The sequence below is a fragment of the Pteropus alecto genome, unplaced genomic scaffold (genome assembly GCF_000325575.1).
Source record: "Pteropus alecto unplaced genomic scaffold, ASM32557v1 scaffold39, whole genome shotgun sequence".
In the NCBI taxonomy this organism is placed as follows: Eukaryota; Metazoa; Chordata; class Mammalia; order Chiroptera; family Pteropodidae; genus Pteropus; species Pteropus alecto.
This window is the reverse complement of record NW_006443568.1, coordinates 3,173,337-3,185,244: the sequence shown is the minus strand read 5'-3', so window position 1 is coordinate 3,185,244 and position 11,908 is coordinate 3,173,337. Positions and strand designations below refer to the sequence as shown.

General features: G+C 38.8%; 1 protein-coding gene across 1 annotated transcript in view; it reads right to left on the bottom strand.

Annotated features, from left to right (window-relative positions):
• Positions 1-4,208: 4,208 nt before the first annotated feature.
• The window catches only part of SFPQ (splicing factor proline and glutamine rich), an 8,381-nt gene continuing 681 nt past the window's right edge, over positions 4,209-11,908 (bottom strand). The window contains exons 2-11 of the mRNA XM_015598790.2: positions 11,433-11,901; positions 10,377-10,565; positions 9,722-10,023; positions 9,526-9,621; positions 8,842-9,038; positions 8,658-8,742; positions 8,208-8,325; positions 7,806-7,854; positions 7,604-7,725; positions 4,209-5,194 (exon numbers count right to left, since the gene is read on the bottom strand). Of these exons, the coding sequence (XP_015454276.1) occupies positions 5,057-5,194; positions 7,604-7,725; positions 7,806-7,854; positions 8,208-8,325; positions 8,658-8,742; positions 8,842-9,038; positions 9,526-9,621; positions 9,722-10,023; positions 10,377-10,565; positions 11,433-11,901 (1,765 nt within the window). The 3' untranslated portion in view covers positions 4,209-5,056. The remainder of the gene's footprint in view (positions 5,195-7,603; positions 7,726-7,805; positions 7,855-8,207; positions 8,326-8,657; positions 8,743-8,841; positions 9,039-9,525; positions 9,622-9,721; positions 10,024-10,376; positions 10,566-11,432; positions 11,902-11,908) is intronic.

Below are 11,908 nucleotides of genomic sequence, written 5' to 3'. Positions count from 1 at the left end.
AGAGCACTGAAACATTATCAGCTAAAGCCAAAACCAAAAAAGGCCCAGAACAAACATCCTGGCTCTCTAAAACCTGTCCAAAATCATTAAGGGAAAGGCAGTAAATGCAGGACTGTAGATCATGTCACTGCAGCTGACAATGATTAACAATAGGAGACATGCAACCCCCATTAAGTTTAAAAGTCCAAAACTAGTCACACGCATCTCTCTATTTGGAAAAAGTGAGATTATGCATTCTTTGTAGGTTTTGCAACCTTGTGTAAAGAGCACCCATTGCATTTCTTTCATCTTTCAGAAAGCACCTGTATCTGTTTCCAAGGGCCTAACAGTACGAAAATGCATTCTGGCATCACACTTCTGAACGTCACACCATTCTCAGTAAAAAGAATAATTTTGGTTTGTAGCAAGGAAAGATTATGAAATACAACGCAAGCACCTCGGTAGTGTTATTACTGAAACCCATTTATTCCCAGCTTTTTGACTGATTTTTTAAAAATCCTCTGCACTATGATTCACGAATTATAGCTACGTACAAATCAAAACTAGTAAGAATCAACTTAAGTCACAGGTTTCTCATTCGAAAGTGCAAAAGCCTATATTCATCTTGAAATGAGCAGAAACAAAATTAACCCCCACCCCAATGATGTTCCTGAAGTCCGTATTATATGTATAACAAGTACAGTCTCTTAAAATTGTTATTAAGAAATAAACCTGAGCTTTTATTTCTAAATACTCAATCACTAAAATCACGGTAGTCAACTGCTGGCCACCGATTTAATGGATTATGCCACAGGAAAACCCCATCCGGGTTGTATGCCAATTTAGTGACAACCTTGTCACTAATACCTAGCATTACGTTTGCCTTGCATTGTATTATTCAGATAGAGAGCTAAACTAGTCACCATTTGCTCTTTCATCTAGCAGGAGTCAAGTTATTTGCTTAAATGGACTACATACTAAAGTACAAATTTGTCCCCCATCTTGTGAATTGCTTGCCAAAGAGCAAGCCATTTTTGATACAACGGAAGAAAATTCTCAGTCAAGAAGTTTTCACACATTTATACAAAATAAACCAAACTTTCCAGTTACAGAGCAGAAAGCATTATACGTGAAAAGCTGTTTCTCACGCATGCTAGCTAAAAACCAGTTAAGACCAGAGTTGAGTTGAGGTCTGGAACAACAGACGAAGCAAAACTTAAGTCCTAAGCAACAAAAGGTGTTTTTTGAAGACTTTTTTTTTTTTTTTTTTAAGTAATTGCACATTCTGGATTATAGTATCACATCCCTAAAGCTAAGGGAACCAAATTTAAAAAGCTACTCTGAACATTTGCAGTTATCCTACAGAATACGACGGAGTCTTATGATTGGGAAATGATTCCCAACACATATTCAACTGCAGGCAGGTCAATGTGCCACATCAGTTTCCCCCAGGTTTAGAGCAAACGTATTTAGACAAATCAGATAACTTAAACTATTCACATTAGATTCCCATCTAAGCCCGTTAGTAACAAAGGTGTTTCCATGGAGCCCATTTTAAAAAAACATTTTAAATCACATTACAAAAAAACTGTACTTTGTTTTAATTCACTCAACCTGCAAAATAATTACCAAGATTGCATTCTGAAATTGATACTGGGCAGGTTCAGTCTGCTACAACAGAGTAATTATCACAGGCTATACAGTCCATGTCAAGATGCTAAAAGCATTCTACTTCTCAGGTATGGTTTGGTTCCCTTTCCCCCGCACCACTGATGCGTTCCACCTTATCTTCAGTTACGATGCAACTTAAGAAGACCACACAACTGAAGCAGATATACCAAAGAAGCAAGTTTGCACTTTTTATCTGAGAACTGCAACAGCACTGAATTCTGCCTGACAAATTACAGTTCTAAACCCAAACCCACGCAGTTTTGATAAGCTAGCTTTACCATACAAGTGTTAGTTAGGTGCTGCACTGTTATTTCATTGTCAGAAGTGTGATGTCAGAATGCCCACGGAATAAAAGTACATAGCAAGTCACCAAGTTAGATTATATTGCTTGTTACCTACCTGTATGCAGTCGGCAATGAGAATCTTGGAGCAAGCAGGAATACTACATCCGGGTCCTAATGTCCATTGCCATTTGCGGTACTACGTTCCTCACAGTTACGCACTGCAGAAATGCTGGCTAAATGCAGTTATGTAGCAGGCCACTACTTTAATAGTGCATAATTGCAGTCCAAGAACACCAGAAAACATTCCGTCACAACTTAGTGGCTTGCCCAAGAAAAGCCAAGTATCTAAATTTTTATCTGCCATAATATGCCACTTGTAAAAATTGCACAGGCGTAACATTACAAATTCCCAAATTAGAATCTGTTTATATTAGTGGTATAACATCTATAAAGAGTGGTGGGGTTTATAGTACTTCTTAAGGAGTTTAATTAGTGTTCTAAGCAAAGAAGATTATGATTTCACTAAATAATGTGAGCCAATGTGTTAAACTACCTAATGAAATACACTGGGGTCTCTCTTAGAGAATGCAGTATTTTAATGATTAGGAGTACTAAGTTTAAAAATTATCAGTGTTCCTCTTAAAACAGTAAATACTGAGAGAAAGTGGAGAAGAGGAAAATGGGGGCAGGTGATTTACTTAAGAAAAATGACTAAATTCTTCCAAAGTACTACCTTCCCTTTCCCACCCCAAGTTTCATATCAGCTTTTAGGCAACTACTTTTTAAGATGACTTAAATTCACATTAGGCTAAAAACTATCATATACATTACATTGCAAGACTTATAGAAAGTCTATTTGAGTAGCTTACAACCCTTGGTACACTGCTATTTCAGTGATAAAAGTCAAAAAAAAAACTTAGTTGAAACTAAGCAACATTATTTGCTAAACAACGTTTAGCCATTCTACAGCCCACAGTGAGGCTATCAAAACCACAACTTTCAGCAGATTATCCATTAGCATCCTTCACCACTCTTCAAAGGTACAGTACTACCAAAAGCTTATTTTTAGGGGTCTTTGCCAGCATCCCTTATAAAGAAAGGCATGTAATCTGAAAAATAAACTGAAACATTAATTTTATAGGCAGATTGTCCCATTTCCCCACCAGCCCCCGCCCACATACATACAAGTTCACCCTCTGTGGGTGTCCCATGAACACCCCTTATTTTATCATTAGCGGAGTCCCTACCATACAATATCAAATTGTAATGGACTCCTTTCAAATCAAGAACCTTGTTTCCGTCCAGAAAAATCTCAAATATCACCAATTCATAACTTGACTGGGGACAAAACTTCCTCATTGATATAATTATGGTAGAACTACCCATTTCCGGGTGTCTTGGTGAATAAACATTTTCTCTGAGATTCTCTCCTTAATTAGCGCACCATGTACCTGTCAGTCACACGACCAGAATTGGGTGGCATGCCTGTATACCCCTCTAGTGTTTTTAGTATTATCCAGTTTCCTATGCAGAAAGTGCTCAATTGTTTCAACAATGGATTTCCCTTTGTACTCAGGCACCAAACTAAACTTTAGCATTTTAACCAAGATTTCGTTTAGAATTTTACTTTTGCCAATTAGCACCAAGAACAGAAGTGAAAAGGAGGAAGACACATTCAAGAGTTCTATAATGTACAAAAATTTGAATGGAACCATAACTAAGAACAAAGCCAAACCATTCAATTACTTTACCCTACTTTTAGAAAGCTGTTCCTCTGCTAATATATACACTGGGAAAGCAAGTTCTCACTGTACTAAGACAATGGTAACGATGTACTTTTAGTATTAAGTCAAAATCTTATTTTTATGGAAGATTCAATGACATTGACAAAGAATTGACAACACCATCGAAACAGTCTCAAGTTTTACAGTGAGTGATGTTCATATTTTTACTATGTAGCCTGAGCGACTCTCCAGATTATGCTACATCAAAAGAAACTATGAAAAAACAGATTAACAAATATTTTAAATTAAGAATGGTTATCTGCAACCCTATTTGTTAAGTCACCACTAACTCTTAGAGAAGAGAGCAAGCAAGATTTTTTATAGTCCTACAGATTTTGCCCAACAGAAGTATCACAAGGAAATGTAAAAGTTAGAGTACAAATGTATATATTGTTAAAACTACTTTATGCTTACTATACTTATTTTCAAGTTTAATTATCCAGACTAAACCCCGTCTTTATAAATCACTTGAAGTAATACATGAAAAGACTTCATGTTTAACAATCTTTAATTCAAATATGAAAGTTCAATACAAGCCATTTGTAGGGCTTGGGACTTATTCTTTTAAAAACAAGAATAGAGGAATGCAACAAAATGATCTTTCCACTTTTTCTTCAGAAACTTTCAAGGAAAGGATAGATCATAGGGCCATAAAAGATCCATTTACTTGTACCCACTTTCTCCCCCTACCAAGTCTTACACCCATTCCATAATCTTAATAGACATTCCTGAATGAAGATTTACAGTTCAGCTTTGCTTACATAACCATTTAAAAGTACTTAGCACTGCTTGCTTCCTATAATGCCAAACAAATCAAATCATGAAACTACTTCGATATGCATTTCTTCTTTTTAAAACAAGGGGGTACTTATTTGTAGAAAGCAATACTTAGCCTACAAATACATTTCCCAGAAATGGCATATGCCATTTGAAGGTCTAGACACTCTCATGCTTTCAAAGTGGAATACCTAGCCTAATGTGCATAGAAGCATGAATGGCAAAGTTGAAGATCAATATAACTATTTTATCTATTTATTTGAAGCACAGTAAAAAAAAAAAAATGGTACACTTTGGAAATTCAGTGGCACAAGGTACACTGCCATAACTTGAGGGACATTATACAGTTAAAAAAAAGTGAAATAAAAAGGAAAAAAATTCCCCTGTTTCAAACACTGCATTACATAATTTTACCTGCCCAAATAGACCATTTACAAATATTAGGTCAATAAACTGCTAACATCCATAAAAAGGTAGCTTTCTTACTAAAATGCAAGAATTTAAAAGATTGGTATCTAAACAAGACAAAAACAAACTGGAATGAAAGCCTAGATATCACATCTAAAATCGGGGTTTTTTGTTTGGGCCTTCATACTCTTCTCTCCCTCTACCATATCCTGCCGGAGTTCCAGGCCCCATTCCTCTAGGACCCTGTCCACCCACAGGTCCCGCACCTCCCTGCCCAAAGCGCTCAGTACGCTATTGGAACAGTAATTAACAGTTCATTATATGTAGTTGATGTCCATGTGTGTTAAGTAAATATTTTAGAAGGTTCCGTAGTCAACGTTCGTCGATACAATCACCAATGAGTCGATCCACAGGTACCGGGAACATAGAAAGGAAAAAAGGGTAATTTGAAAATTAGTTTACGATAATACATGCCTTGTGGTATGTTCCCACTTGAGCCATTCTCATACACCTGTTTCACAGAACAGATCTTCCCTGTAGTGCTAAAAAATTTAAAAATTAGTGTAGATGTGAAAACCCATTCCAAAATGAGTTTTAAGAAATTTCACATCAGAGTAACCCACTGAAAAGCTTGCAAACTTCTCACTTTCAAGGTCTGAACGGGAAATTTAATTTCCAAGTAAGCCTAACAAGCCCAACCAGACAGATTCAATTCACTCAATGAAGTGACAAAGACCTACTCACCAGTTAGTGGCATGTGCTGCATAAGAAACCTTGTGCTTTTCAAGATCTTAAGACACATCTGCTAAGTTGCAGAAATCTTAAAAGGTTCAAAGTTTTAATAAAATGCTACCAGACTACAAAAAAGAAAAAGCATAAAAGACTAATAGATTTAGTCACTTAAAACGACACAGTAACTTGATTGAAAGAACTCATATTGCCAAATTCTCACAAGTATACCACCTTCACAGCCATCACTATATAACCAGAGACAATTACGTTCACAGTACTATTATGTATTATTACATATTGACTGAATATACAGCCCACCCCCATAGAGCCCAACTTTTCCCTTAGGTCTTTGTTAAGTCCACTGGCAGTTAGCTATGATTCCATGTTTTCGTTCTCTCTCAAACAGCATAACACCAAACTTAAGTGACTGCAATAAAGCAGGAGTTCATTATTCCATCTAGTTTTAGGTACCTTTAATCTTAGAAATCTATACACCCAAACAGAAGAACTCTACAGATGTGCAAGCACAACAGTCTGAACTATCTTTCAAACTCCATTTAAAACAGATCGGTTACTGAGAATTACTCCAAAAAACATGAAACAGAAAAATGGTATCAGGGTTTAACTAATACTATTCATAATTTCAATGTGTTTCTTACAAAATACTGTAAAAGGCTACTTGAAAAAAACTAAGTCTCAATCCTTTAAACTATTTTTCAAAATCCTAAAAACTTTAGGGTTTTAGCACACTGTTACTGTGTATTTCAAAAAGTGAAAAAGAAAATTTTGGGGTTTCATGATTATGTTATTACAACATCTTAGAACCTGAAAGAGCTACCTGTTACATGGAATGTAGAAACTACTATGTGACTATTATGTCAAATTAAATTTTACAGATTTGTTTACATACCTACAATCTGCCTTTTAGGAAGCACGTAAGCCAATGTTACCCACATTACTTTAAAAATTCAATTTGAAGAAAGATAATAGCACTCCATTTAACCCAACCAGCTATTTACAGTTCTATTTCCCAAAACGCCATAAGTGGATTTTAAATAGGTGAAGCCCCATACTAAATCCTTATGTTCCTATTTGTAAAATAAATCCAGTGAGTTACATGCTGCAGCTTCCTTCCTTTGCCAAAAGCTTACAGGTGAATTAATCAGATTCAATTCAGTTGTGAAAATACACTTTTCTCTAAAGCCAATACTCAGTTCTCCTAAGGATTTTGTAAAGCCCTAAATACAGCCACTCAGACCAATTCACTTGGTTGTTCTAAAGCATCCTGACAGGCTATCTGCACAGCTAAAATGATAGTATTACTAAGTTTCAAATCAAATGCACACAACCAGTATGCTTAAAATTATCACTTATTTTTGGTACCCTGCAGCAAAATAGAGATGTCAGTTTTAGAAGATGTACCTATAGACAGGCCCAACGGATGGGAAACGACGAGTCAAAACGTTAAATAATTCCCCTTTCATGGGTAGAAGCCACAAATATAGGTCAAAGTCCTACACGTCACTAAAACATGCCTAAAAGCTGCAAACTACAAGTCTAATACATACTTATGGCAAATACCAGCTAAACGAACAACAGTTTGCCATTTGATTACTCTCACTTGGATGTAGAATAATCAGGTACATTATCTAACATTTAGAATTTGGATTTGCCATGCGCTGGAGTGCAAAAGTACACAAGCAATATAATGGAAAGCACCTAAGTCTACTTATTGCCAAAGATATCTCCAACACACTACTGACAGCATTGACTTCCCATTGGCAACCGTTATCTGTTTAGGTTACCACACACTGAGATCTTCTATGTTGCCAAAGTATTCCTCGATATTACGATTTACATGATAGGGGAACTAAAAGAGGTCCAGTCACCTACTTTAAAAAAAAACACACACACGTAAGTTGTGAAAATGAGAATTTCCTTTGTACTACGTCCCACAAGATACATTACCATGTCGCTTCCCATCATGGAACCACTCATAGTTGCTGGTGGAACTCCAGGATTAGCTTCATAACCTATGCCACCACCACCACCTAAAGGTGGAAATTTCTGGCCTCCAGAACCATAGGGATCTAGGAAACAAAAATGCTGGTTACAACTCAACCAGAATATTGCTCTCTAATGGTACTGCTAATTTAATTTTCTCACTTACCTCCCATGTTCATTGCTCCTCCACCACCCATTCTCATGTCTCTTTCTCTCTGGAAAAAAAAAAGGAATCTATTTCACATACCTGTACTATACCCATATCATTCTTGAGTACAAAAAAATTCCCAAATCTAATTTGTTTTTAACCTTTTAAAAAAAAGGTTCATTAAGACAATTTAAAAAATCAATATTCTGAAACCAGTTATTGAGACTCAATTATCGAAAAGACCTAAAAGTTCCCTCCCAACCAATGAAATACCTGACCCACCCAAAAAGACAAAACTCTAAGGCATATCGCAATAAAATAGCTATGTGAAATGTTATATTCAACAGAGTAAAATTTCAATCTAGGTACCTACAAGTTTCGTAGACAACTCCAATTAGATTGCAATAGAAGTTTACTTACTGGATCCATGTAGCCCATTCGACTATAACTTTCTTCTCTTTGGCGTCTCATTTGTTCTTCCATTTCACGTTGACGGATCATCATCTCTTCTTCCCTCCTACGTCGTTCCTCCTCTTGCCTGGAAATGCACATCAAGCACATATACCAAAGTATTTTATCCACATCTTTTAAAATTCAACTTGAAGAAAACTAAGTTTGTTTAACAGCTCTACAAAGTCTAAGTTAGAACACACATAAAGAGCTAGAGAGTAAATCTAGAATAGCCCCAGAGACATTCTAGCAAAGAAAATAAGCATCATTTATGAAAATCTTACACACAATTCCAACATAAGTATTATACCAACATTGACAAACCTCTCTGTATTTCATCTGACTCACCTGCAAAATTTAGATACATCTTTTCTCTAAATGTTAACCAAGAAGCAAAGGCTTAGTTTATCAAAATTTTACCTTAATTGCATTTCTTTACGTTTCTGCATTTCTTGATTGTGAAGTTCTTCCATGCGTCTTAATTCTTCCTGGCGTCGCATCAGATCTGAACATTGGAAAATTTTGTTTTGGATTCACATTAATGAGGTCCTAGTAAGTTTAAAAAGCACTTGATCCTATCAGCAAAATTCACAGAGTCTTTTACCTTGACGCAAAAGATTTGCCTGATGCTCATGATAGGCATCTTCCATTTCACTTTCCAATTTGTCTTTTGCATCTTTCATGTTTTTTTCAACTTGTTCCCTTTGCTGTTTCTCCATTTCATCTAAGGACTTCCATCGCTGAGAATATTCGTACTCAAATGTGCCATGCTGGGCAAAACGAGGAGGGGTTTCTCTCTCCCTGACAATATTTAAACATGAATCAATTTAGATGCACACAAGGAATACTACCTGAACCCCCTAAATACACTGGTCTTTCTCCTAGCCTATCACTTGTAATACCAAGAGGCAAAAACCACTTAGGTTCATATAAAGTATCTTCACAGCAAAAACACACATCCCAGAAGAGGAAATAAATCCTATCTTCCTCATTTCCTAATTGTTTCCTCTAACCAAATTCTTATTCAAGAAAAATTTCCCCACCTTAAGAAATGAGACTACCTACACATCATACAACTGTTTGAAGGACATGACTACATGAAATATACCTGTCAGAAAATAAAACTAGGCATTTGAATAACTACTCCAAAACCTCTAACTTTCTGACCCTGAAGTTTTTATGAATATCCATTTCTAAGTATTTCGCACATTTTAGGCAAAACTGAAAAATCACTAGAACAAGTTCAAGCTGATGCTTAAAAACTGCCCAATAGTTTAACCAATCTTACTTTTGATACATAGGATTCTTCTGTGCAAGTTTTTCAGGAAGACCGTCTTCATCATCTAATTGTTCAAGCGGTTCCACAATGACTGGACGAGGTGTTCTAGTAACAAAAATGGTTCCATCTTAACTTTTTTCCTAGTTTTATCACAACTTCCCCATAAAGTTAAACAGAAATTATTAAAAGAAGCACAAAAACTTACGTTGTCAGTAAGAAAACGCCTTCACTGCACCTTTCAAATGCTTTTCTTGCTGCTGGTTTAGAAGCAAATTCAACAATGCCTTTCCCTGTAGATCTTCCACGGTCATCCACAATTACAACGGCCCTTTCAATAGGACCAAACTGGCTAAAGGCTTCTTCCAACAGTTCATTGGAAACATAAGGTGAAAGATTGCGAACTGAAAGGGCAGCAGCATGTGTGGCAAAGCGAACCCGAAGCTGTCTACCTCTCATGGGTGTATCATCGAGTTCTGCTTTGGCAATTTCGGCCAATGCCCTAGATTCCTGAAAGTTATCAGAAATACTCATGTTAATAACCTCAAACACAGACTAATGCCCACTGTGAAATTGTCATAAGCCTAACCACCATTACCATTCTTCCTCCAGTTCCGTTCAAACCTACTTCAGGCAGCTGCCCCACTGCCCCGCACCCCCCTCCACCATTCAGGCAGATTCTTAAATGCCTTACTCAGCCACTCCCCTTGTTTCTTAGGTTCCGACAATTATGCACTATATAAGCAGTCACATCTTTCTTGTAAAAATGATAAAAAATTTAAAGACTAATTTATTCTTGGTTTAAAAACCAATACATTTAACAGCAAAAAAAGACTTTTAATAATACACAAAATCACACTCACAAGCTTAATAAATCCGAATCCTTTGCCTTTGTTGATAAAAACTTCTCCTGGTTCTCCATATTTAGCAAATAGCCTTTTGAATTCGTCCTCCGTAATATCAGCAGGCAAATTCCCAACAAACAATCGACAACGCTGAGTGTAAGTTTTTTCTCCGGGTCTCCTCAAGAGAGACAAGTTGGCTTTAAACCCCTAATGAAAAAGGAAGGGGATTTTCAGACATCAGTGACCTCTGCAAACAGGGAAACCCAATCACTTTTTGATTTTTATTTTATTTCAGTTTCAGATATACAGTACATTAGTTGGATATTTATATAGCTTATGCAGTGATCCTCTCGGTTACTCTAGCACCCACCTGGCACTACACATAGCCATTACAATACTATTAAACAACAATTTTTCCTTTTCCCAAACTGGATGTTAACGATCGGGTTGCTCTTCTGTTCCGTTTAAAGTCAAAGCAAGGTTCAACTACATAGGTGCGGTTTCTAACATAATCACTGTCGTAACAGCAAACACCTCACATCATTCAAAATACTCTTTGAGAACTGTCACTCAAACTTCACTACGGAATAGACTATCAGCTATCTCGTGAGACCTGTATGCTAAGCGTTCCCGAAAAATTTAAATCCTACCAGACAAAATTTAAAATGAATTAAGTAAAAAAAAAAAATGACCAAATTTGGTTGTCACCGACAAGAACCTGCCCTTTTCAGACCGTTGACTCTCCCGATCTCTCCAACCCTACATATCACGCTGTACTTTACTCTGGTTCCCCAAATCCGCTAGCTTTAACAAGATCCATCACAGCTTCTCATCGCCTCTTTCCTCAGGCCAACCATCCTCTCTCAGTCCTGTCAGCCGGGGGGCCAATCCCGGAGCAGGCTAGCGGACCACGCAGTCCGCCCCTCTCTCCCGCAGCCCGCCCCGCCCTCCGCCGCCCGCGCGCAGACGCCTTTCCGGTCTCCGACAAAATGGAGGCCGACGGGGGGGAGGGGAATGAGGAGTGGGTCGCCGCCATCTTAGGAAAACCAACGCGTAGCTCCGGGAGACACTTACCTCCGAGTCGGAGATCTTCTCCTCGCTGCGGCCAACGGGCCCGCCAGGCGGGGGCCCCTGGTGGTGCTGCTGGTGGTAGGGTGGGTGATGCTGCCGGCCTCCGCGGGGCTCCCCGCCTCCTCGGTGCGGCGGCTTTGGATGGCCGCCAGGAGCGCTTAGGCCTGGACCACCGCCGGGCTTCGGCCCGCCTGGCATTTTGCCGCCTTTGGGGCCGCCAGGTCCTGGGCCCTGCTTGGGCCCTGGGCCCGGGACCCCCGGGGGTGGAGGCGGCGGCCCACCGGCCTGAGGAGGAGTGGTGGGGACCCCACTGCTCGGAGGAGCGGGCGGGGGCGCCCCAGGGGGCGCGGAGGTGACAGCGGGCGGTGGGGTCGGGGTGGGGCCTGGCCCCGTAGTAGCCCCGGAGGTTGGGGGAGTAGCGGGCGGCGCCGATCCGGAGGCCGGCGCAGCGCTACCTACTCCGGGAGCTGGGCCGGGTC